Genomic DNA, 25,755 nt, shown 5'->3' on the forward strand with positions numbered 1-25,755 from the left:
ACCCTTTGTTGTTTAGATGGCGCTTTCTCTAAGACATAGATAAGACAGCGATTCTCTCGAGAACTGAGGGCTGTTAATGCTGGCAGATGGCAGCTAGGTCTGGGGTCTTTTCCAACAGCCCCCTTCTTTCATACCCTTGATGACATAACAATATTTGGTAAAATCAGATTGATCCTATGTTAATAAAACCATCAGATTTAAATTTAATAGGTTTTGGTATCTAAGTTGATTGGCTAAATTCAAAAGCCCATTGTCTTGGTAAAAACTGCAGCTTGGTCTGCTAACTGTACAGCCTTTCAATACAAATGTTTCAGTTCAGGCTCTCTCTGTGTTTGTAAACTTTCAAACTGCTACTCAAACATCCAATTCAAATCTCTAAGCACTGAAAAAGTGCCATCGTTTAAAGGCACCATGCAATGCTTTCTCCATTTTACAAACACCAAATTCTAACATTCTGCCGCCAATCTACTCTACCCAACTTCGCAACACTAGTAATGAGCCTGAAAAGGAGGGAAGGTATCTAATGCAGGCAGGAAGGTAAAGTTAAGTGGAGTTTAAAGTTCTTGAATCTCGAGTTCAAAGAATACCCATCTCTTGACATTCAGCTGTGTTTCCTTTCTTCAGCAGTGACAATATTTGCAGGTATCAAGTGAATGGCTTTTTTCTTTTTTTTCCCTTGGGTTTTTTTTCATAAATTAATACATTAAAGTTCTGGTTCAGCAGTAAAAATCAAAGAAAGTCAGTGAATATTTTAAATAATTGCAAGAGTTGTACGAGTCAAATGAAACTTGAATGTAATAAAAACCAGACCCACACTTAAAAATGTTGAAAAATGTCTTTAATGAAAGATGAAGTACAGCAAAGTACTATACACTGGAAAGAAATATGGCTACACAAAATTAAAAACAAAATTACTTTCTGTAAAAATTGCATTATGTTGAAAACACAAAATTCTTTGAAAAAAGGTCAGTTAGTAGGAGGAGGAGGAACACGTGGTGGTGGGAGGGGTGTTGGTGCTGCAGATACTGGCACAGAATCACTGGGCAGTGGAGGCCTAATCATAGATGGAACTGAATTAGGGGGAGGACCCTGTGGGGCTGGTGGAGGGAGACCTTGAGGAGTCGGCGGAGGGGGGAGACCTTGGGGAGTCGGTGGAGGGGGGAGACCTTGAGGAGTCGGCGGAGGGGGGAGACCTTGAGGAGTCGGCGGAGGGGGGAGACCTTGAGGAGTCGGCGGAGGGGGGAGACCTTGAGGTGTTGGCGGAGGGGGGAGACCTTGAGGAGTCGGCGGAGGGGGGAGACCTTGAGGAGTCGGCGGAGGGGGGAGACCTTGAGGAGTCGGCGGAGGGGGGAGACCTTGAGGAGTCGGTGGAGGGGGGAGACCTTGAGGAGTCGGCGGAGGGGGGAGACCTTGAGGAGTCGGCGGAGGGGGGAGACCTTGAGGAGTCGGCGGAGGGGGGAGACCTTGAGGAGTTGGCGGAGGACCTTGTGGAGTTGGTGGGAGGCCCTGTGGGGTCGGAGGAGGACCTTGCGGAGTTGGAGGAGGACCCTGCGGAGTCGGAGGAGGACCCTGTGGCGTTGGTGGTGGTCCCTGTGGAGTTGGTGGTGGTCCCTGTGGAGCCGGAGGAAGCTGTGGTGGACCAGGCGGCACTGGGCCAGATGGTGGCATTGGTGGCATGGGCATGCCTGCTGGTCTTGGAGGTGGCAGAGCATCTGGTGGCATGGGGGCTCTTGGTGGTATACCATTCATGAGTGGTGGTGGTGGTGGTCTGTTCTTTATCCCAGGTGGTCCAATTGGCAAGGTTGGTGGTTGCAATGGTTTTTCCATCTTGAAATGGAACTGAAGAAAAAACTAGGAAGAAACAGCAGGAGGTCAAACAGTTCTGAAGAAAAATCAGATTGGACTCAAAGCATTAATTTTGTTTCTCACTCCATAGATGCTGCCAGGCCTACTGAGTTTCTCCAACACACACTGTTTTTATTTAAGGTCAAACTAATCATGTCACATTACCTTTGTACAAACATCCTGAAGCCAGATTTTGCCAGTGATCAAATAAATCTGTGGACATTTGGCTATTGATATGTAAATGTGTTATCTTTAACCACATTTTCCATAGAAATGATGAATGTGTCAAGCATGCTGTTAAAACTTTAACATACCTCAAGATGGCAATATATATCACTTTTAAGATTACAATAGAATCCTTGCACATTCCATCCCCAAATAGACATGCAACACAGGGTTGATCAGGATGTGATAGAATCAAGCTCATTTCATTTCTCACACTGTTTTGCCTCGAGCCACCACGCATAGCCTTAGTGAAGATTTTTTAAAATCTATTCTCAATGTACACTATGTTTTACTTTAAATTTACAATGTTTAGCTATTGATTTGGCAGGAATCATAAAACCATTGAGCACAGCAGATGACCATTTTCGCCATCGTGTATGACTAACATTTTGACAGGTTACCAATTAGATCCAACATTTCATGCTTTTCCCCCACAGCCTGGCATACTTTTTTCCCTTTAAATAGCTAGGTAAATTTGTTTTTAAAGTTATTGATGAATCTGCTTCCTATACTCGTTTCTATTTCTGATATTTTTCCTCACCCTCATTGGTGGCCATTACTTCTCAGCAATTTGCCACTTAAGTCTTGGCCAAATTGACATCTTGGAATGTCTTTTGATTCTTTTATGCTCATAAGGACTTTTGTCTGGCTATCTCTCTGTTAACAATCCTTCGTTTTTAAAACATAAAATCAGTTGCCAGCAATTTTCTGGTCTCATTTTAGGCTACCTCCCTATATAACAGGTGGCAGCTCAGAAACATATAATAGGTGCCAGGATTCAGAATATGGCTGTTTTTTGGTATAGAGGAATCTATTCAATTATGTTCTAATGTGTTAATACAAGTAACAATAGATAGGGTTAAAAGCCAAGATCTTTTTCCCATGATTTGGGGAATCCAAAACAAGAGAACCTAAGTATAAGGTGAGAGGGGAAAGATTTAAAAGGGAACCAAGAGGCAACGTTTTCATGCAAAGGGTGGTGTGTGTACAGAATGAACTGCCGGAGACAGTGGTGTTGCCGGATACAATTATGACATTTAAAAAGCATCTGGATAGGTACATGAATAGGAAGGGTTTCGAGGGATATGGGTGAAATGCTGGCAAATAGGATTAGTTTAATTTAGAATATCTGGTCATCACAGACGAATTGAATCAAATTAATTTTGTTTCAATTTTGTTAAAAATTCAATCAAATTAATTAATTCCATGCTGTACAGCTCTATGACACTCTATAACTCAATGACACCATTTCCTGTCAATGCACTTAACAGCAAATCAGTGCACTGGCATCATCATTGGTTCCCTCATCCCATTTGAACAGGAAGTTGGTGCCACTGATACCAGTGTTGGGCACCTAATGGTACTATGTCTTATTCAACACTCTGCTCTCTGCTTCACTCACTGCTACATACTCTCCCTTGCTTGTTGCTTCACTTAGAATGGAGGAGGATAGTGAGTGAAGCAATGAGTGTTCAAGGACTGGGAACAGGGCAGTGATCTAAGAGATGTTGAAAATGTTTTTTTTTGTTGTACGCAGCAACCTATGGTCTCACTGCAATACTAGGCACTGAATGAGTGGTGAATATAAAATTGTGATGGCAGTCTTGAATTAGATGTACTAAACACGTTCTCCACCTAAACTTATTTTGTGTGGATAGTGAGTGTTACCGATTTTTGAGAAGATTTGTAGCTCAGGCTGATAAGTATGTAAGTTAGCTCACTGAGCTTGAAGGTTTGTTTTCAGACATTTCATAACCATACTGGGTAACACCAGTGAGAGTATTTGTTGAAGCGCTGGTGGTATGTCCCGCCTCTCTATTTATAGGTCTTGGTTTCTTAAGATAGGTGATGTCATTTCCGGTACTTTTTTCAAGGGAAGGTAGATAGAATCTAAATCAACGTGTTTATTGATAGAGTCTGGTTAAATTCAATTCTCTAAGAATTCTCGTACGTGTCTTTGTTTCGTCTGTCCTAGAAAGTGCGTGTTGTCCCAGTCAAAGCGATGTCCTTCTTTGTCTGTACGTATGGAAACTAGTGAGAGTAGATCGTGTCTTTTAGTGGCCAGTTGGTGTTCATGAGTCCTGGTGGTAAGTTTCCTGCTAGTTTGTCTGATGTAGTGTTTTTTTTAAACAGTTCTTGCATGGTATCTTGTAGATGGCATTAGGTTTGCTGGTGGTTTCTAATGGATCTTTTAGGTTCATTAGTCACTGTTTAAGTGTATTGGTAGGTTTGTGAGTTCTACTACGTTGTTGTGTGATCTCTTGCAGGGATTTTAAAGGATTCTGTTATCCGGAGATCTTAAAAAAACACAACAGCATTGCTGAACAGGAGCAAGATATAAGAATGAACACATTGCTGTATATCAATCAAACAGAAAACAGACAAAAAAAAAGAAACTTTTGATTACCTGTTTTGTTTCTCTATTCCAGTGGGTCCAAAACTTCCCTTCAACTTTATCAATTTCTCTACTTGGTACCTAAATGCAATTAAAGATGTGAACAGCTATCTAGTTTGTTGAATACATTCAATCTACAATAGATAATTCAGTATTCCATCTATTTCCCTTAATAATCTGAACAAAATATGCAGAGTCCAAGATGTGCTTAACATTCACTTAAGACATGTTTTTAACAATAAAATGAAATGCAAGAAATCTGACCAAGCACTATTTAAAAATTCATTTATTCAGAAGTCCACAAGAAATATTGTTTTATTTTTTCCTCAGCTTCCCTTTATCCATTTTGTAAAAGGTTTCCATCAATAACACAAAAAAATTTCCCATTTGTTTTCTTTTCTCTTGCTAACCATCTATGATTGCCAATACTTCTGTCTCAGAGTATCATAATAAATACAAGCAGATCCAAGCGATTCCTGTTACAATGCACAATTTAACTGTCTAATTGTTATATGCAAGCTGGGAGTTGGTTAGTTTGGTGAGGTGGACAGCTGGTTTGCAATACAAAGTGACACCAACAGAACGGGTTCATTTCCAAAACTGGCTGATTTGGAAGGTCACACTTTCTCAACTTCACCACTCACTGCACAGGGATGCTGACCTCAGGTTAAACCACCACCAATTGTTTCTCTCTAATCAGAGACCTATGGTCCTCTGGAATTATGGCAACTTTACCTATATGTAACCAAACTAGTACCAGTATTTTATTTTACACCAACTTTACTATATGTTCTCGACATAAAACAGCATGCTTTTTAAATTCAAAACCATCTAACTCAAATTAGATAATAATATAGCTTCTAAATCTCAAATTTCTAGTATGTAATTTAAATCAACAAGGTCATCAAATAATTCAGATTTTCATTGCAAGAAGCCCAGTTTGAATGATCAGGAATAGCAAGTGTGTGGAAACAACATTAAGTTATTTTGCCTGTCACAAAGCTGGTCCTTTTTTTCTAAAAACTGTTCCTTTTCTCAAGGATACTGTGTCCTTGGTCTTTCTCAGAGGGGTCTTAAAACAGTCCGGGCTCAGAATCGACTGGCTTGGTACAGAGATGAAAATGTTTACTGAGAGGCGTTTTTGTTTATACGTAAGCAGATGAGACTTTAGGCCAAAGGTTTTATGTTTTTGAAGTGACCTGTATAATGAAAGGGGAGTGGTCAGTCCTAAAAGCTGAAGTCTTGTTTGAGTCAGTTCAGCAGTGGGCTGTGTGGAACAGGCTGCTAAACTCTCTCTCCAGCTGTACTTCTAACCTCGACCTGTAAGCCTTTGTTTCATTTTTATTCTATGTTTGTTTATCGAGACGGTTGTGTATTTTTAGAACAGCATAATCAAGTCTAGTTTGGATTGAGTTCTGTGGGTATTCTATAGTCTGTTCTTTATGATTCATTCTGTAATTCTGTGAATCAATTTTAGTCTGTTTTAAAATCTGGTAGTCAACCTAACTAACTTACTCCGGGTAATTTTCATGTATACTTGCCGAAACAAATAGCAAAATTACGGTCTGGGCTGCCTGTTTAAGAATGTTTTGAGTGGTCTGGCCTAGTCCATAATATGCCTCTCATAGAAAACAAACTTATCTGTCTCTCCAGGTTGTCCAACAATCCATAAGCATACAGTACCTTAAAAGAAATGGTTTCATATGGCTCTGCTGCAAACAATAGGTACTGCCAACGTCTGTCTGGTGGTTCAATTCGTTGCTCATATGCAGACATAAACCGATGGCGTGGGATTACACCTTCCGCAATTTCAGGATAATCAATCTAAGGAGATAAAAAATGATTATTTTTAACAAATAAACAATTGTACTAAAAATACGTTCAGCTAGCATAAGCTACTATATATGTTGATGTGGAAAACAAAGTTGGCTACTTAACCTGGTATGTGCTTAGGATTAACATCAGTACCCCAGCAACAGTATGGGGAAAACACATTTTGATATATTGTTGATGATATATTAGATTCTTCCTTGCAGGTCATAACAGTTACAGGTTCAAACTGTTCCTGTTGGCTGCCTCTATGAAGTATAGACAAAACACATTGCAGATATGTGTGGTTCAACTTTTACCACAACATTTTAATGAGTACTTGGATCAGACCATTCAAAGTGCTTTGGTTTGATCAATGTACCTACCTTCCTGTAAAATTCACTATTAAGTATCCCATGGAACTGAAAGTAGCAAAGGGAATATTTTTTTTTTGGCTGAGACAGTGTCAAAGAAGTTTGGAAAGTCTTCTTGGGTGATGAAAGCAAAACTGAAAAATGTGTTGCTGGAAAAGTATAGCAGGTCAGGCAGCATCCAAGGAGCAGGAGAATCGACGTTTTGGGCATAAGCAAAAGGCATGATAAATTATATGGCAAGTCAGAAGTCTTTGTCCGACCAGATAGCTGTTGCTTGCCATGTTTCACGATACATTACAGCAGAAACTGCTTTTGACACTGAGGATTTGAGCATGTTTCAACTGCCTGGGTTATATTGAATACATTTGTTCAGTGCTATATAGCAGAAAACATAATCTAAAAAAGTGTACATTATTCTCCCAATGAGAAACAAGGAACTTACTACCAGCAGTTCAGGTATTCTAGAAGTTGGGAAGATGAAAGTTACATGTTGGTTCACAGGAAAACCAAAGATGTAGCTTAAATGCTGTACCCAAGACAATGTCTAGTGTTAAAACTACAAAATGTAAATGTTTGCCAAGGAGGTGGTAACATAGTGGTAATGTCAATGAACTAGTAATCCAATGTCCCCGACTAATGTCATGGTCATAGGTTCAAATCCAGCTGTTATAATCGATACAGAGAGCACAAGTATAAGTTACCTGAAAAAGAAGACTTTGTTGTCCCACTTCTGCATCCCTCTGTTTGGTCACTACAAAAAGAATGGTTAAAACCTTGATACATTTTAGTCAGTTTGTTTAAAATAAAGTCCTCTAAAACAGAGCACAGCAATTTTCTTCTCCACTTGCTGCGATAAACAGTGAGGTAATTTATATTGTAAACTTCTGGATGAATCTTAACTATTGTGTCCAATTTAGATGCAACACAAAATACATACGATGAGTTCTCCCCAAATATCAGAAATTAATCAGTTTTATCAGAATTTTCAGATTGAACATAAGAACTAGGAGCAGGAATAAATAATTCAGCCCTTCAAGTCTGTCCCATTGTTCTACAAGATCATGGCTGATCTGCCGCAAGCTTCAACTCGTCGTCCACGCTAGCTCATCCTAGTTCTCAACTCCTCGATACTTCAATAATCTATCCACCTCCTTTCCAAATACTTTCAGTCACCTAGCCCCCGTAATCTCTCTGGGGTAGAAAATTCCACACATTCTCTACCTTGGAAGAAGAAATTTCCTCACATCTCAGTTATAGATGAATGTTTCCTTATTCAGTAACTATTTATCCTAGTTTGAGAATCCCCCACTAGTGAAGACTTCATCTCAACATCTACTTTGTTTAAACCCTCAGAATCTTATATGTTTCAATAAGATAGTGTCATAGAGATGTACAGCAAGGAAACTGACCCTTCAGTCCAACCCGTCCATGCCGACCAGATATCCCAACCCAATTTAGTCCCTCCTGCCAACACCCGGCCCATATCCCTCCAAACCCTTCCTATTCATATACCCATCCAAATGCCTTTTAAATGTTACAATTGTACCAGCCTCCACCACTTCCTCTGCCAGCTCATTCCATACACGTACCACCCTCTGTGTGAAAAGGTTGCCCCTTAGGTCCCTTTTATATTTTTCCCCTCTCACCTTAAACCTATGCCCTCTAGTTCTGGACTCCCCCACCCCAGGGAAAAGACTTTGTCTATTGATCCTATCCATGCCCCTAATAATTTTGTAAACTTCTATAAGGTCACCCCTCAGCCTCCGACGCTCCAGGCACAACAGCCCCATCCTGTTCAGCCGCTCCCTGTAGCTCAGATCCTCCAACCCTGAGAACATTCTTGTAAGTCTTTTCTGAACCCTTTCAAGTTTCACAACATCTTTCCGATAGGAAGGAGACCAGAATTGCATGCAGTATTCCAACAGTGGCCTAACCAATGTCCTGTACAGCCGCAGCATGACCTCCCAACTCCTGTACTCAATACTCTGACCAATAAAGGAAAGCATACCAAATACCTTCTTCACTATCCTATCTACCTGTGACTTCACTTTCAAGGAGCTATGAACCTGCACTCCAAGGTCTTTTTGTTCAGCAACACTTCCTAGGACCTTACCATTAAGTGTATAAGTCCTTTACACCTAATTTCTATAAACTCCAATGAATAAAACCTAATCTGTTTATTTATTCTTGTTAAATAAGCCCCTTCATCCCAGGAGTTGGTCCAGTGAATTTATTTGAACTACCGTCCATGTCAATACATTGTTTCTTAATAATGGGGACCAAAACTGTACCCAGTACTCTAAAGCCTCACAAACACTATGCAGTCATAACAAAACTTCCATATTTTTAAACTCCAATTCTCTCGTAATAAAGGCTAAATTCTGTTTGCCATCTTATTTACCTGCATGCTAACTTTTCATGTTTCATGCACAAGAACACCCAAATCCCTCTGTGCTGCACTCTTTTGGAGTCTGTCTCCATTTAAACAATTTGATTCTGAGTTGAGAAGGCGATGCTGGAAAAGTACAGCAAGTCAGGTAGCATCCAAGGAGCAGGAGTTTCAGGCATAACCCCTTCGTCATTCCTGCTGCGGTTTTCCAGCACCCCACTCTCGACTTTGATCTCCAGAATCTGCAGTCCTCACTTTCTCCCTGTCTGTTGATTATGTCTACATTAAATTCATTTGCCAAGTTTTTACCTATTTACTCAACCTACCTGTATTGTCTTGTAGATTCCTTATGCGCTCATTGCAACATGCCCTCACACAAAATTTTGCATCATTATCAAATTTGGATATAATTCACTCTGCCCTTCCTCCAAGTCATTAGTATAGATAGTAAATAATTGAGGCCCTAAGATTTATCCTTGTGGCACTCTTCTAGTTATGTCTTTCCAACATAGAAAGATCTGTTAATCCCAACTCTTTCTTCTACGTGTTAACAAAACCTTCAATACATGCTAATAAATTATCCACAAGACTCTGCGTCCAATCTTGTGCAATCATCTTTTATGTGGCACTTTATGAAATGCCTTCTACAAATCGAAATACATTACATATGCTTGTTCCTCTTTATCAAGGGCATTGTTACATTATGAAGGAACTTCAGCAAATTTGTCAAACACAATTTTCCTTTCACAAAACCACAGGACTGTTTGACTGCATTAAGCTTTTCTAAATTTCATGCTATTTCTTCCCTAATAATGGACTCTAGCAATTCCCCAATGATACATGTTAGTCCAACTAGTTCCCATTTCCCTTCCTGCTTGAACAGGGGCACCACATTGGCAGATTTCCAATCTGGTAGAACCCTCCCAGAATCCAGTGAGTACTTGAATATTTTGACCAATGCTTCCACTCCTGCTGTAGCAACTTCCTTTAAGATCCTTGAATGCAGGCCATCAGGTCCTGACAACTTGTCTGCCTTCAGTCCCATTAGGCTGGCAAATACTTTGTCCCTGGTGATAGAGCCTTTTACAAGACTGATCCTTTAATTAGCACCTTGTTAATCTTTGGCATGTTTATAGTGAAAATGTTAATGTATCAAGATGCAAAATGTTTGTTTATATTATCTGACATTTCCCTGCTTTTCATCATCAATGCCTCAGTTGCATTCTCCAAGGGTCCCATACTCATTTTTGCTACTTTCTTTTTATACATGTATAGAAGCTCTTGCTGCTTTTATTTACACATTTCTTGTGAATTTACTTAGATATAATTTTTTCCCCTTGTTATTAGATTTTTAGATTACGCTGCTGGTTTCTAAAAGATTCCCAAGCCTCTGGCCTGCCATCAGTTTATGCCACTTATTATGCCTTAGTTTTTGATTGAATATGATCCATAAACATAGGTGTTCATTCTTCTCAATAAGTCCTTCGTTTTGATAAGAATTACATTTTTTTTTCTGAACATAATAAAATTGCTGCTTATACTTTTTGCCACTACTCATCTTCTGACCCTCCCTTAGACTATTCTTCTATCCTGCTTTGTTCCACTGCAAATTGCCCTTTATTAAGTTAAAGATGCTGGTTTTAGACTCAAGTCCCTTTCCCTCAAACTGAATTTGAAATACATGTTGTTTCATTACTCCCGAGAACATGCTTAACTATGAGATCACTTATTAATCCTGCTTCCTTACACATCCAGGATCTAAAAGAGCCTGTTTCCAAGTAGACTCTTCAAAGTACTAACCCAAGAAACAATCCCTGACGCACTCTATAAATTTGTCTTCTATGTTACTTTTGTCCAGTCAATATACAGATTAAAAATCACCCATCACAACTGGGTGCCCTTCATACATGCTACCATTATAAGACCATATGACATAGGAGCGGAAGTAAGGCCATTCGGCCCATCGAGTCCACTCCACCATTCAATCATGCCTGATGGGCACTTCAACTCCACTTACCCGCATTCTCCCCGTAGCCCTTAATTCCCCGAGACCACAAGAATCTATCAATCTCTGCCCTGAAGACATTTAGCGTCCCAGCCTCCACTACACTCCGTGGCAATGAATTCCACAGGCCCACGACTCTCTGGCTGAAGAAATGTCTCTGCATTTCTGTTCTGAATTTACCCCCTCTAATTCTAAGGCTGTTTCCACGGGTCCTAGTCTCCTCACCTAACGGAAACAATTTCCTAGCATCCTCCCTTTCCAAGCCATGTATTATCTTGTACGTCTCTATTAAGTCTCCCCTTAATCTTCTAAACTCCAATGAATACAATCCCAGGATCCTCAGCCGTTCCTCATATGTTAGACCTACCATTCCAGGGATCATCCGTGTGAATCTCCGCTGGACACGTTCCAGTGCCAGTATGTCCTTCCTGAGGTGTGGGGACCAAAACTGGATACAGTACTCCAGATGGGGCCTAACCAGAGCTTTATAAAGTCTCAGTAGCACAATGGTGCTTTTATATTCCAACCCTCTTGAGATTATGTCCTGATTTATATTTTGTCAGACAGTGAGGCAGCACTTCAAGGACCTATAGATATTCCCATCCATGATTTCTTTCACTTGCTACTCCTTACTTTCATACAAACTAAGTCCATTGATTGAACATGGAGAATGCATACAGCACATCTAGCAGGTATTAAAAATGGCAATTTCTTAAGTATATTTCAATAGACTTGACTGACCAGCAGGAGGCACAATTTAAAAAGCATGATGACACCTTTGAATGAGTAACTCTCAAGTTATTAAATTGAGTGGTAATTCACAGTTTCATTATTCTTTAACAGTTCACTCTGCATATTTATCAAAAATTTCAAATAACTATTTTCAATACTTCATATTCATAAACCATGGAATGCTTAGCCAAATACAAAAGTTTATAATTAACTGACAATAAAACCCAACATATTTTTGTGAAAGTATCAAGTATATTGCTACACTAGCCCACTATGACACAACTCAAGGTTTGAAAAATACCTTTATAACCTGGCCGCCCAATTTTCACAAACTTTTTCACTTCCACTTTAACCTTCTCTGGGGCAGGCTGTGCTGGTGACTCCTTTGCTTCTTTTGCTGCTCGTCGTGCCCTGTATTCAAAACACAGCATGAAACATTTGTAGGAAATCTCAGTATTTGATGACTACCCCTAACAATAACTTATGATGTATCTCTTGAAAGAGGAGGTACGTGATCCATTCCTGCATATTTAGCAAAATCGCATAATTGGTGCTCAAGTGCATTGTGATTGACAGATCCTGATATCAAGTATGCCAGGCCATTTATGCATCCCACCTAAGTATCTGCCTGAGTGGAAACTCACTATGAATTAAGCATGCAACTCTTAATAATTATTTCAAAAAAAAGTTATAATCAAGTGATCACACAAGTTTTGACATTTTTAGTAGTAGTTTGGGTGTCCATAAATAATTCAACTAAATGTTCAATTTATCAATTTGAAGGTACTTCACATGCTTTAAAAAGCTGATAATTCCCTTGGATGAGTTAGTTCATTGCAAAGTAAATCTGAACTCTGAACTGATGGATATCTGAGCATGCAGATTTTTTTTAAAAATTCTTTCAAGGAATCTAAGCATTATTGATAAATCAGTATTTGCTGCCCATCCTCAAGAAGGTAGGAGTGAATTATTGCCTTGCACTGCTATCTGTCTGATATAGATGCACCAACAATGCTGTTAAGGAAGGTTTAAATATCTCCTCCTATATAATGGATTATTTGTTTTTCTCAGCATGCGACTAATTAATCCACAGACAAACAATTAGGTTCAAAACTATAATCATTTTAACTGAGAACTGTGGCCTTCATAAGACAATGTGATAGATGGCGGCTTAGCAGGACGATGGGATATAGACTTCTCAAATTCCTCCACGATGCCTCAAATTCAAAACTCTTGACATTAGCTACTTTGTAATAGGATGTGTCGAGCAGAAGCCAGGCACTATTCCACTGGGAAGGAGGAACAAAGTCACCCTAAGCCATTTAATCCAATTTCCCAATGACCTATAAAGCAACTGGGATGCAGACAGTTGCACTGTTTGGTAAGATGAATGTCATTGATGTCAAATCTCCATTCCTATCATTGTTTTATTTGGAAGGTTTTAGCACAATCAATCAGAGGTTTAACAGGAGTCTAAGAATATTTTTTAGCATATCTACTTGGCTGCTGAATAACAAGGAGAGACTTCCCTGTGGATAGAGGTAACAGCAAGAAATATAATTTCCTAACAGATTCTGAAATCTTCGATGTACTTGACAACAGTACTGCTTCCTCTCATCTACCTCTCACTACATTTCTTCACAGGGACCTTCTGGGAATGAGCTTAAGGAATGAAAACAAGTCTTTTTTACCTGAAATTTTATATTTAAAACCCAATATCAAAGAATTTTTAAAAAAATCTATTTACCATTACAGCAGCATTCAAATGCAATAAAAATTTTGATGCAGGATAACAGCTACAACATAAATATAAAATCTCAACTAATGACTCTGAACTGCATATTTTACAGTTTAATGTTTTTCTATTGAAACAAGCCTTTTTTTAAAAAAACTCAAAAGCCTGAGCACAGAATAATTGCAAAAACACATTTTTTACATTTAACATAAACACTTACAGATTAGTCTGATGTTTTTTCCCTTGTGTGTGCGCCAAATAGCTCCCCTATAGAAGAAAAATTCAAATTAAGTTAAAACAGTATTTTAAAGTAAATGCAATTAAGGGATAGACAATTTGAGTAAATTAACTGAATAAGCCTCAACATTGGCAAAGTACTTCAATGTAGAAGACAGCTCCAAGATTACAACACTTTATTTGACAGCAAGCCTGATTTCATTTAAAATGTGGCTGATAGTACAGGGAGGAAGTACAAGGAGGAAGATCAGATGACATAATCGGTTAAGCTCTGCATTTGCTTTTGAATACTCGATCTAATTTGAGTCCCATCGGATAGGTCAATATACCTCCCGCTTTAAAAGTTTTAAGAATGAGAATATCATTTGCATTTGAATTGTCTCAACGTGATTTCCATATAAAACAATGATCTTGTCCATAAAGCAGTATTTAGACTCACCCAAACCAGTGCTAACAGCTAGTGTGGAAAACAGAAGTGTCCAGCTTAGGATACAGCAAAGAAGATTTGATATAAACCCATTTGAACATTCACATGTGTTCAATGACAAATCATTCTACTATCAGCATTACTTTCATCTTGATGAAAAAGAAATTCAGTCCAACCATACAAAAATGAATTAAGTGACTCTAGAAGATGTGTTGCAAAATATTATGGGAAAATATACTTACAAAGTCAGATAGTTTAAATATGATTACACTAATTATAAAAAGATGTTACAACTAATGAATGCTTCATCAAACTATTGACTGAAAAATGAATCACATCAGCTCAAAGACAGCACCCTAAGTCAAAAATGCAACACTAGCTTGAGATTTATTCAAGCTAAAATTTATTGTAAAAGGTTTTTTTTAGTGTTTATCTATTATTCTTGCTCATGGAAGGGGTGTGCCACTGGCAAGTCTAGTATTACTTGCCCACCCCCAACTGACCTTGAAAAAGTGATAATGATGAGTCAGCCTCTTGTACCACTGCAGTCTATATGATTATAGCTACAGCCTTAACACTGCTATTGTACAAGTTCCTAATTTTTAGAGACACGGGGAGAATGTGCATTTACATAGAGGGAGAGCTGCAGGTGATGATGTTCCCATGCACTTACTTTGCTTGCTTTTCAAGTTACTAAGTGTTATAATTTTGAAGATGCTACCAAAGCATTCTTGGTGAATTGCTGCAGTGCACCTTCTAAAAGGTACACACTGCTGCCATGGTGTGCCACTACAGGATGGGTTAAAGTTTAAGGTGGTGGATGGTGAGGTAATGAGCTGTTTTGTCCTCCTTTGTTCAACTATGATAATTGCAGTAACATTTCTAAGCAAATAAGTTAACAATGCCAGACTAACAACAGCACAAGAATCATTTTGCAACATTGTTGAACATCAGGTTAGCTGAGCTCTGGTCTGACAGCAAGAGGCCAATGGTTTACCCAGTTTTTCATTCTTTTAATGTGCATAAAGTGAATACCATAACCTGTGTAACAAAGAGAGAGTGAAGGGGAAGAGAAGACTGCCAGAACCTTCTGCAGTATTTTTCACAATGCCTTTGGACATGCCTTACAGCTGGCAACAGAAATAAACATCTATACTGCCTTGTACTGCCATCTGAAGACAAACTAACCTCCCTCTCCCAACACAGATTTTACACTCTTGTGTTGACAAAAAACTAAACTTACCTCATTGTTGTGAAGTGTTAGACAAAGTTTGCATTCATAAGAACCCAAGTGATTTTTCATAAAATAGGGATCCTAGAAGATTAGAAAGAGTAACAATTAAATTTCAAAATGTTGCGAGATTACAAGGAATTTACTGGACTTCAATCAGAAATTAACCTTATTTATGTCAATCGTTTCCAAAGCTAACTGTCTCAATCGTTCTCTTCGATCTCGATTGCTTTCTGACGAAGAAGCAACCCCTCCACTGCCAGTTTTCCCTCCTGGTCGATGTTGAAAATCCATAGTTATTTGATGAACAGTATCTTTTTACAAAATCTGAAAGAGTTTAAAAACAAAAATACACATATATATATTAGTCAGTTTTACTTTCTGTACAAAAACTTATCATTTGCTTCACAAAATGGCAACTTTATGAGAAATGTTTTTAAAGTTTTGCACGAATGATCCAATGTCTCAGATGATTGCACATCTCAGGAAATGACACACTGGATACCTCTGATTTCCTGAGATCCACGTGAGCACTGCCTAGCAGTTGGAGTGACAAACTGTGTAATTTCTTGTACACAAATTTTTACAATAAAGTTCTAGTACAGTCTAAAGGTTTCAATTTATGTTCTAGTGGTTATTAGCTTATAAACAACATCTTAAATAAGGTGTACATATTAATGTGAAAACTCAGCTTCACAAGCAGAAAAAAATATTCATAGCAAATATTTCGTATGATAAATAACATTTACATATAACACTTCTCTGTTGTAGTGCAATATAAGCGAACTCTTCACATTTGGGATCAGTTTTTAAATCCAGCCAGTGTGTTTGTTGATGCCAACTGCCTGCCTATTAGGGCTGCAAGAGAAATCAGTTTGGCAAGTTACAAATAGTTCCTGGTAGCGAAGAAGCGTTTCTGCAGTTTGTTATCTTTTCTTCACTTTCATATTTTACTAAGTTGGTTCATCAGTGCTGAGAGTTCAATACAATCCTGAAACCATAATTTTAAGTTCCACATAAGGCTTAACAATTGGAAACCAACACCAACATCAAAGCTTGGGCAGTAAGGTATGAAGAGGCTGGTCTGGGTTAAAACCTAGCATCCACAACAAATGCATTGTAAAATTAGGCCACTTGAAGGTTTGCTCACATCTGCAAAACTCTGGCACCAGTTTTAAATCCTGCATTGAAGATCAAGTTAGTCTGATGAATTCTAAGCTCACCATTAGAATCCATATTTCACCTTTCTTCTTTCACGTTGCCAATTACCACTGTTTGTTCACACTGAAAAAGTTCATTGATATGTTAAGCATCTCTAGAGATTTAATTCCCACAAGCTCTCCATCAGCTTTAGCTAATCATCTCTGTCCATCACAATGTCAATCTTGACCAAATTGAATTGATTTCTTGTGCCGATTACACAGTTTCAAGGGCCTTACCCCAGTTATCTAATCCATGTACAGTTTCTCTTTAGTTTATGAAATCTCTATCCCTACACTCCAAGTGCTGCCAACCATTTCTTTAAACTGGTATTACTGCTGTTTCCTAACACATCTGTTGAAATTGTTTAATACACATCCTTCAAATTTTCTTATTTCTCTACTTGCTTCCAAAAGGCTGTTGAAAATGAACTGTTCAACAGCACTACTAGTCTTCCATTGCCCATTTCTCCCCCTTGTGAAATGTTGAGATGGTCACCAATCTTATTAATCTAAACAGTATTTGGAGTGAAGTTGATGAAATAGAACACTGGTATAATTCCAATTAGAATGACTCTGGAGAAGGAATACTGCTTTGGAATAAAACAGCAATTATTTTCATAGCTTCCTTCTTGGTGATCAAAGATTTACCAGGAAGTTTCCAGGACTGGAGGATTTTTTAAAAATTCATTTTGTGGGATGTGGGTGTGGCTGGCTGGCCAGCCAGCATTTACTGCCCTTTCCTAGTTGCCCTTGAGAAGGTGGTGGTGAGCTGTCTTCTTGAACCGATGCAGGCTACCTGCTGTGGGTTGACCCACAATGCCTTTAGGGACAGAATTACAGGATTTTGACCCAGAGGCTGTGAAGGAATGGTGAGATATACCCAAGTCAGGATGGTGAGTGGCTTGAGGTTGTTGGTGTTCCCATGTATCTGCTGCCCTTGTCCTTCTAGATATAAGTGCATGGGTTTGGAAGGCGCTGTCTGAGGATCTTTAGTGAATTTCTGCAGGGCGTCTTGTAGATAGTGCACCTGGCTGCTACTGAGGAATATTGGGGACGGAGGGAGTAGATACTTGAGGATTTAGTGCCAATCAAGTGGCCTGATTTGTTCTAGACAGTGTCATGCTTCCTGAATGTTGTTGGCTGTATTCATCCAGGCAGGTGGGGAGTAATCCATCACACTCCTGACCTGTGCCTTGTAGAATAGATTCCTTATAATGTGGAAACAGACCCTTCAGCCCAATAAGTCCACCGACCCTCCAAAGAGTAACCCATCCAGAGCCATATCCCTCTGATTAATGCACCTAACACTATGGGCAATTTAGCACAGCCAATTCATCTGACCTGCACATCCTCCGACTGTGGGAGGAAACCGGAGCACCCAGAGGAAATGCAGACACAGGGAGAATTGAATTCCCGAGGCTGGAATTGAACCTGGGTCACTGGAGCTGTGAGGCAGCAGTGCTAACCACTGAGCCACTGTGCCGATCCAACAGTGACAGGCTTTGGGGAATCAGGTGTTGAGTTACTCACCACAGTATTCCTAGCCTCTGACCTGTCCTTGTAGGCACTATTCTTATGTGGCGAGTCCAGTTGAGTTTCTGGTCAATTAAAGCTCCCAGGATGCTGTAAGTGAGGGAGTGATGGTAACACCATTGAATGTCAAGGAGCAGAGGTTGGATTGTATTTCATTGGTCATGGTCATAGCTTGCCATTTGTGTGGCATGAATGTTACTTGCCAGCTGTCAACCCAAGCCTGGAAATTATCCAGATCTTTTTGTTTTTGAAGATTGACTGTTTCAGTATCTGAGGAGTTACAAATGCTCCTGAACATGGTGCAATTATTGGCAAACATCCCTATTTCTGACTTAATGATGGAGGGAAGATCATTGATGAAACAGCTGAAGATGATTGGGCATAGGATACTTCTCTGAGGAACTCTTGCAGAAATGTCCTGGAGCTGACATGACTGACCTCCAACATCTACAACCATCTTCCTATGTTTTTGAGTTATAAGGAGAGGCAGAATAGGCTAGGCTTCACTGGAGCGTAGGAGGTTAAAGTAGCGGCCTCAGGAGGTTTATAAAATCATGAGGGGCATAGGTAAGGTGAATAACCAGGATCTTTTTCCTAGGATGGGGGACTTCAAAACTAGGGGGCATATTTTTAAGATGAGACAAGAAAGATTTAACAGGGACTTGAGGGGCAACTTCTTCCACACAGAGGGCAGTTCATATGTGGAATGAACTGCCAAGGGAAGTGGTAGATGCAGGTAGTTACATTTAAGAGGCATTTGGACAGGTACACAAATAGGAAAGGTTTAGAGAGATAAGGGCCAAGTGCAGGCAAGTGGGACTAGTTTAGTTTAGGAAACTTGGAAGGCATGAACAGGTTGGACCAAAGGGTCTGTTTTCCAATCAGCTTGGTGATGGACATTGAAGTCTCCCATACAGACTTCCACCTCCCATACAGATTGCCCTTGTCACCCTCATTGCTTTTCAACATGGAGAAGTCCTGATTCATTAAATAAGGAGCTGGCAGACAGTAATCAGCAAGTGATTTCCTTGCCCTTGTTTGACCTAATAACATGACACTTCATAGGGCCTGGAGTGGTCTTCAGTGGAGGGGCACTGAGGACTCATAGGGCAATATCCTCTCAAGTGTATACCACTGTGCTGGGACAGTGATGGTTACAGGGCTATTAATAGACAGACAACAGAGAGTAGGAATTAACAGATCATTCTCAGGAGGGCAGGCTGGGTAGTGCTAGGTTGACCTCAGTTTATAAACTATATAAATAATTTTTACCCAGGCACCAATTGTCATATTTCCAAATTTGCTGATAACACCAGTTTGGTGGCGACACACATTGTGGGATAGATGAAAGGAGGTTTCAAGAGGAATTATAGACAGACTTAGTGAATGGGCTAGAATATGCAGGTGGAATATAATGTGAGTAAATGTGAAGTTGTTTGCTTTGATTGAGGTTAAAAAAAACACATAAAAGTAAACTATTTCTTAAGTGGTGAGAAGTTGGGAACTGAGGATGTCCAAAGTTAGCATTCAGGTTCAACAAATAATTAGGAAGACAAATAGTATGTTAGCACTCCAATATAAGGGGAGTTGAAGACAGAGATAAAAATATCTTGCTGCAGTTGAATCAAGCCTTGCTCAAACCTCTCCTGGAGTACAGTGTACTGTTTGATTCCCATATCTAAGAAAGGGATATACTTTCCATAACAGAGGCAAATGGAGATTCACTATTTTAATCCCTGGGGTAGTGTAATTTTTCTATGATGAATTGAAAAAATTAGATCTGCATTTGCTAAAATTTCAAAAAATGAGGGATGAACTCATTAAAACTTACACAATGCTTACAGGATGCAACAAGGTAGATAAGTTGTTTCTCCTAGCTGGCATGTTTAAAACCAGAAGACATAATTTAAGGAGGGTCAAGCAAGTTCAGATTGAGATGCACAGGAATTTTGTCACTCAGAGGGTAATGAATCATTGGAATTCTCTACCCAAGGGCTCTGGAAGTTAAAAACCATTGAGCATATTCAAGACAGAAATTAATTATATCAATCAATATGGATATAGTACAGGAAAGTGGTGTGGAAGAAAATAAATGGTGACGCAGGCTTGTCTAGTTGCATGGCCTATTCCTGTTCAAATGTCAAAGGTACTGTTGTTGAATGCTCCAAAAAAAAAATGCAGGAATCTCAAAAGGTAGACTTAAATATCAGTGCAGATTACATGCTCAGCTACTGGACCACAGGCTAAATTTACAACATTCCGAATTGGAGACAAGCATTACTGTTGACCCAAAGTGATACTACCGGAAATGAGGCCAAAATCAGCTGTTCCAAACAGCAAACCAAGCTGGTTTATGGTAAAACCTTCTTGGGCAACTGAGGGGAGAGAGAGAGAGCGTCAGAATTTAGCAAAGGTTCAGAACATCAGCTAAATTCATTCTGGAGAAATTTCTAACTCATCCACACCAGGTAAACAGAGGCAGCATCAAATCAAGGAAATGGCAGGGAAGCAAATATTGGCCATTGTTTGAACACCTGGGTAGAATGTAACAGTAACAACAGATGAATTTGCTAACAGGGAATATATGTATTTTAAAAACTGGCAAAAGATCAACATTCAAAGAACACACATGGCATAGGAACAAAAAGATAAATATTTGAGATGATGTGCTGAATGTGTCAACACAAGCCATTGATTTCAGAAGAGCTATAGAATAGAACAGATGCAACCAGCACGGTAATCAATCATGTGAAATGTCGTTAAAGCTGAAGCAAAACTTGTAGTCGAAGAAAAGGAGATTCTCTCTCCAGACAAGTGTTTGGAAGCATACATAATTAATAAAAACATTTCTCCTTACATAATTCTTACATACATACAGCACAAACATTTTCCTCCATTTTTACACTGAGTTCGTGAGAAGATTTGTGCTCGTGCTCGTTGTTGTGGTTCTGTTCGCAGAGCTGGGAATTTGTGTAGCAGACGTTTCGTCCCCTGTCTAGTTGACATCCTCAGTGCTTGGGAGCCTCCTGTGAAGTGCTTCTGTGATGTTTCCTCCGGCATTTATAGTGGTTTGAATCTGCCGCTTCCGGTTGTCAGTTCCAGCTGTCCGTTGCAGTGGACGTTATATTGGGTCCAGGTCGATGCGTTTGTTGATAGAATCTGTGGATAAGTGCCATGCCTCTAGGAATTTCCTGGCTGTTCTGTTTGGCTTGTCCTATAACGGTAGTGTTGTCCCAGTCAAACTCATGTTGATTGCCATCCGCGTGTGTGGCTACTAAGGATAGCTGGTCGTGTCGTTTCGTGTTGGTGTTCATGGATACGGATCGGTAGCTGTCTTCCTGTTTGTCCTATGTAGTGTTTTGTGCAGTCCTTGGATGGGATTTTGTAAACTACGTTGGTTTTGCTCATGCTGGGTATCGGATCCTTTCTCCTGGTGAGTTGTTGTCTGAGAGTGGCTGTTGGTTTGTATGCTGTTATGAGTCCTAGAGTCTGGCTGTCAGTTCAGAAATGTTCTTGGTGTATGGTAACGTGGCTAGTCCTTTGGGTTGTGGTATATCCTTATTCCATTGTCTTTCCCTTAGGCATCTGTTGATGAAATTGCGGGGGTATCTGTTTTTGGCAAATACATTGTAGAGGTGTTCTTCTTCTTCTTTTTGCAGTTCTGGTGTGCTGCAGTGTGTTGTGGCCCTTTTGAACAGTGTCTTGATGTAACTTCTTTTGTGCGTGTTGGGATGGTTGCTTTCGTAGTTCAGGACTTGGTCTATGTGTGTGGCTTTCCTGTATACCTTTGTGGTGAATTCTCCGTTCTCTGTACCATCACATCTCGGAATGGGAGTTGGTTGTCCTTTTCTTCCTCTCCAGTGAATCTGATTCCTGTGAGTGTGGAGTTGATGATCTGGTGTGTGTTCTCTATTTCTGTGTTTTTAATGATTACAAAGGTGTCATCCACATATCTGACCCAGAGTTTGGGTTGAATTTGCGGTAAGACTGTTTGTTCTAATCTTTGCATTACTGCTTCTGCTATGAGTCCAGAGATGGGCGAGCTGAAAATGTGTTGCTGGAAAATGGAGAATGCACCACAAAGGTATACAGGAAAGCCACACACACAGGCCAAGTCCTGAACTACGAAAGCAACCATCCCAACACACACAAAAGAAGTTGCATCAAGACACTGTTCAAAAGGGCCACAACACACTACAGCACACCAGAACTGCAAAAAGAGGAAGAAGAACATCTCTACAATGTATTCGCCAAAAACGGATACCCCCGCAATTTCATCAACAGATGCCTAAGGGAAAGACAATGGAATAAGGATATACCACAACCCAAAGGACTAGCCACGTTACCATACACCAAGAACATTTCTGAACTGATTCTAGGACTCATAACAGTATACAAACCAACAGTCACTCTCAGACAACAACTCACCATGAGAAAGGACCCGATACCCGCATGAGCAAAACCAACGTAGTTTACAAATCCCATGCAAGGACTGCACAAAACACGACATAGGAAGACAGCTAACGATCTGTATCCATGAACACCAACTAGCCACGAAACGACACGACCAGCTATCCTTAGTAGCGGATGACAAGCAACATGAGTTTGACTAGGACAACACTACTATTATAGGACAAGCCAAACAGAGAACAGCCAGGGAATTCCTAGAGGCATGGCACTCATCCACAGATTCTATCAACAAACACATCGACCTGGACCCAATATACTGACCACTGCAGCGGACAGCTGGAACTGACAACCGGAAGCGGCAGATTCCAACCACTACAAATGCCGGAGGAAACATCACAGAAGTGCTTCACAGGAGGCTCCCAAGCACTGAGGATGTCACCTCGATAGGAGATGAAACGTCTGCAACACAAATTCCCAGCTCGGCGAACACAACCACAACAACTTTTACACTAACTTTAAGAAACAGCAGTAAACCATCCAGCTTATTAAGCTTGCACCACCATGTAATAGAAATGCCATTGATTTTCTGCCTTAACTTCATATTTCCTATATCAGGATTCTATGAGACACCAACAATCCATCAATCTCAACCCTGAATATACTTAATAACAGATCATCCACAACCCTAGTATAAACTAAATACCTTACCTGTCATCCTGAGATTATGTCACCTGATTTTACATTTAACAGCCAATGGAAACAGCCTATCCACATTCACCCTGTCATGTCCTAGAAGTTTCAATGGGTTCAACCCTAGTTCTTCAAAACTCAAATGAATACAGACTGAATCTCCCCATTCTCTGATAAAACAAACATGTTACCCTAGGGATTAATGTGGCAAATCGCCATCATGGTCCTGCTCCAGCAAATACATCTCTTCAGAAGGGTTCTGTGGCATAGTGGTAACCATCCCTCCATCTGACTCAGAAAAGAAAATGCTGGAAAATCTCAGCAGATTTGGCAGCATCTGTAAGGAGAGAAAAGAGCTGATGTTTTGAGTCTAACTGACCCTTTGTCAAAGCTCAGCTTTGTACCCTTACATCCCCATCTCAATGAATTCCAGGCTCGACATGATGCTGAGCTCTTCTTCTGTCGCCTTTGCCTTCGTGCTCACTTCTTTGGGCAAGAGTCCTCCCCCTGCTCCACAGATCCTTTCACATCTCTCCAACATTCCACCTCTAATTGGACACCCCTGCCAGGACAATTTCCTGCCCTCGATCTTTTCATTGACAATTGTCGACGGGACATTGGCCGCCTTAATTTCTCTACCCCTCTTACCCATTCCAACCTCTCTCCATCCGAACTTTCTGCCCTTTGCTCCCTTAGGTCCAACCACAACCTTGTCATCAAACGGGGTGCTGTTGTCATCTGGCATACTGACCTCTACCTTGCAGAGGCTGAGCGCCAACTCTCAGCTTCCTCCTCCTACCTCCCCCGGAGCACGACCACACCAGCTACATCAAGCCATTGTCTCCAACACCGTGACTGACCTCATTTCCTCCGGATGCCTCCCCCCCACAGCTTCCAACCTCAGTCTCCCAACCCCGGACAGCCTGTTTCTACCTACTCCCCAAAATCCACAAGAAGGACTGTCCCGGCAGGCCCATTGTGTCAGCATGCTCCTGCCCCACTGAACTTATTTCCTCCTACCTTGACTCCATCCTCATTCCTCTGGTTCTCCCTCCCCACCTTAATCCGGGATTCCTCTGATGCCTTGCAACACATTGACAGTTTTCAATTCGCAGGCCGTAACCACCTTCTATTGACCATGGATGTACAATCTCTTTACACCTCCATCCCACACGAAGACGGCTTGAAATCTCTTCACTTCTTTCTCGAAAAGAGGCCCGAACAATCTCCATCCACCACCACTCCCCTCCGCCTGGCTGAACTTGTTCTCTCTCTCAACAACTTCTCCTTCAACTCATCCCATTTTCTCCAAATCAAAGGTGTAGCAATGGGTACCCACATGGGTCCCAGCTATGTCGGCATTTTCATGGGGTGTGGGTCCCCTCCCACAAGTGCTTTATTGGTACATCAATGATTATTTTGGTGCGGCTTCATGCTCTTGTCCTGACCTGGAAAAATTCATAAACTTCGCTTCCAGTTTCCATCCCTCGATCACCTTCACCTGGTCCATCTCCGACACTTGCCTTCCTTTCCTTGACCTTTCTGTCTCAATTTCTGACAGCTTTGACAATGGGTCAGTTAGACTCAAAACATCAGCTCTTTTCTCTCCTTACAGATGCTGCCAGACCTGCTGAGATTTTCCAGCATTTTCTCTTTTGGTTTCAGATTCCAGCAACTGCAATAATTTGCTTTTATCGGACTCAGAAGGCCTGGGTTAAAGTCTCTCTGATTCTCTAAAAGGTATACTATAATATTTCTGAACAAGTTGATCAAAAAATATGTATTCCATGCTCAGGCACGCAGTATTCTATGACAAAATTCTAAAGATTCACAACCTAACCCATCAAGTATGTTGTAGAAGCTTCTCCTGTACTCAGTATTAAGTGGTCGGTCCTTTATCCTGCACCACCTTTTTCCTCCCACACCACCTCCACCAACCAACAAGCAAAGGGGAAAGAATCTCTCAGTTGCAAAATAGCCTGGTTCCAACCAGACCAGGCATTTGACCTATTAGTGGTGCTGGAAGAGCTCTTCCAGCACCACTAATCCAGAATCTGGTTTCCAGCATCTGCAGTCATTGTTTTTTTAACCGATTTCACCTATTAACTAATTCTCAACAAAGATTACTCCAATCGCTCCACCTTTACCATTAAACAAACAAGCAGACACAAAGGAAAATGCTGCAGCAAACAGCCAAGATCACAGGCCTCAGGCTCCCTGACCAGCTCAGAGTTGGCCACAATGGCGGGGTTAACAACAAAGAGCGGTCCTAGAGTTAGGGGGAATAAGAACACTCGGTCATGACAAAGTCACGCCACGCTTGACCCACCAAGCTCCGGCTCCCAGAAACCACCAAACCAGCAGCACCACAGGTACCTGGATGCGTCTCCAGCAGCCACCAAGCGGAAGAAGGTCGTGGCACACCGGAAGCCACTGTCGTCAATAACTTTATTAACAAAGACACTGGCGGCGGCCAAGTAAAACGGAAGGAGGTCGCAGAGCACCGGAAGTGAGGT

The 25,755-nt window shown here is 40.6% G+C and overlaps 1 protein-coding gene across 2 annotated transcripts; it reads right to left on the minus strand.

Annotated features, from left to right (window-relative positions):
* Positions 1–821: 821 nt before the first annotated feature.
* On the minus strand, positions 822–25,751 carry sf3a2 (splicing factor 3a, subunit 2). Of its 2 annotated transcripts, none has more exons than XM_072594105.1 (9): positions 25,616–25,751; positions 15,573–15,731; positions 15,417–15,488; positions 13,730–13,776; positions 12,076–12,185; positions 7,350–7,399; positions 6,149–6,289; positions 4,478–4,546; positions 822–1,851 (listed from the first exon to the last, which is right to left on the minus strand). In XM_072594105.1, exons 2-9 carry the CDS (start codon positions 15,696–15,698, stop codon positions 967–969), a joined length of 1,500 nt encoding a protein of 499 aa, XP_072450206.1. In that variant the 5' UTR covers positions 15,699–15,731; positions 25,616–25,751; the 3' UTR covers positions 822–966. The 2 variants fall into 2 exon arrangements, with proteins under 2 accessions (XP_072450206.1, XP_072450204.1); XM_072594103.1 differs by having other exon boundaries at positions 25,569–25,690.
* Between the last annotated feature and the right edge of the window lie 4 nt (positions 25,752–25,755).

The sequence above is a fragment of the Chiloscyllium punctatum genome, chromosome 24 (genome assembly GCF_047496795.1).
Source record: "Chiloscyllium punctatum isolate Juve2018m chromosome 24, sChiPun1.3, whole genome shotgun sequence".
Lineage (NCBI taxonomy): Eukaryota > Metazoa > Chordata > Chondrichthyes > Orectolobiformes > Hemiscylliidae > Chiloscyllium > Chiloscyllium punctatum.

Bases quoted from the DNA above. Each gene is read 5' to 3' on its own strand.
- sf3a2 (XM_072594105.1), bottom strand. From the start codon at position 15,698: ATGGATTTTCAACATCGACCAGGAGGGAAAACTGGCAGTGGAGGGGTT. The intron at 4,547-6,148 runs GTACTGTATGCT...AATTGCATTTAG, and splicing joins ATGAAACCATTTCTTTTAAG to GTACCAAGTAGAGAAATTGA. The intron at 1,852-4,477 runs GTAATCAAAAGT...GTTTCTTCCTAG, and splicing joins GGAATAGAGAAACAAAACAG to TTTTTTCTTCAGTTCCATTT.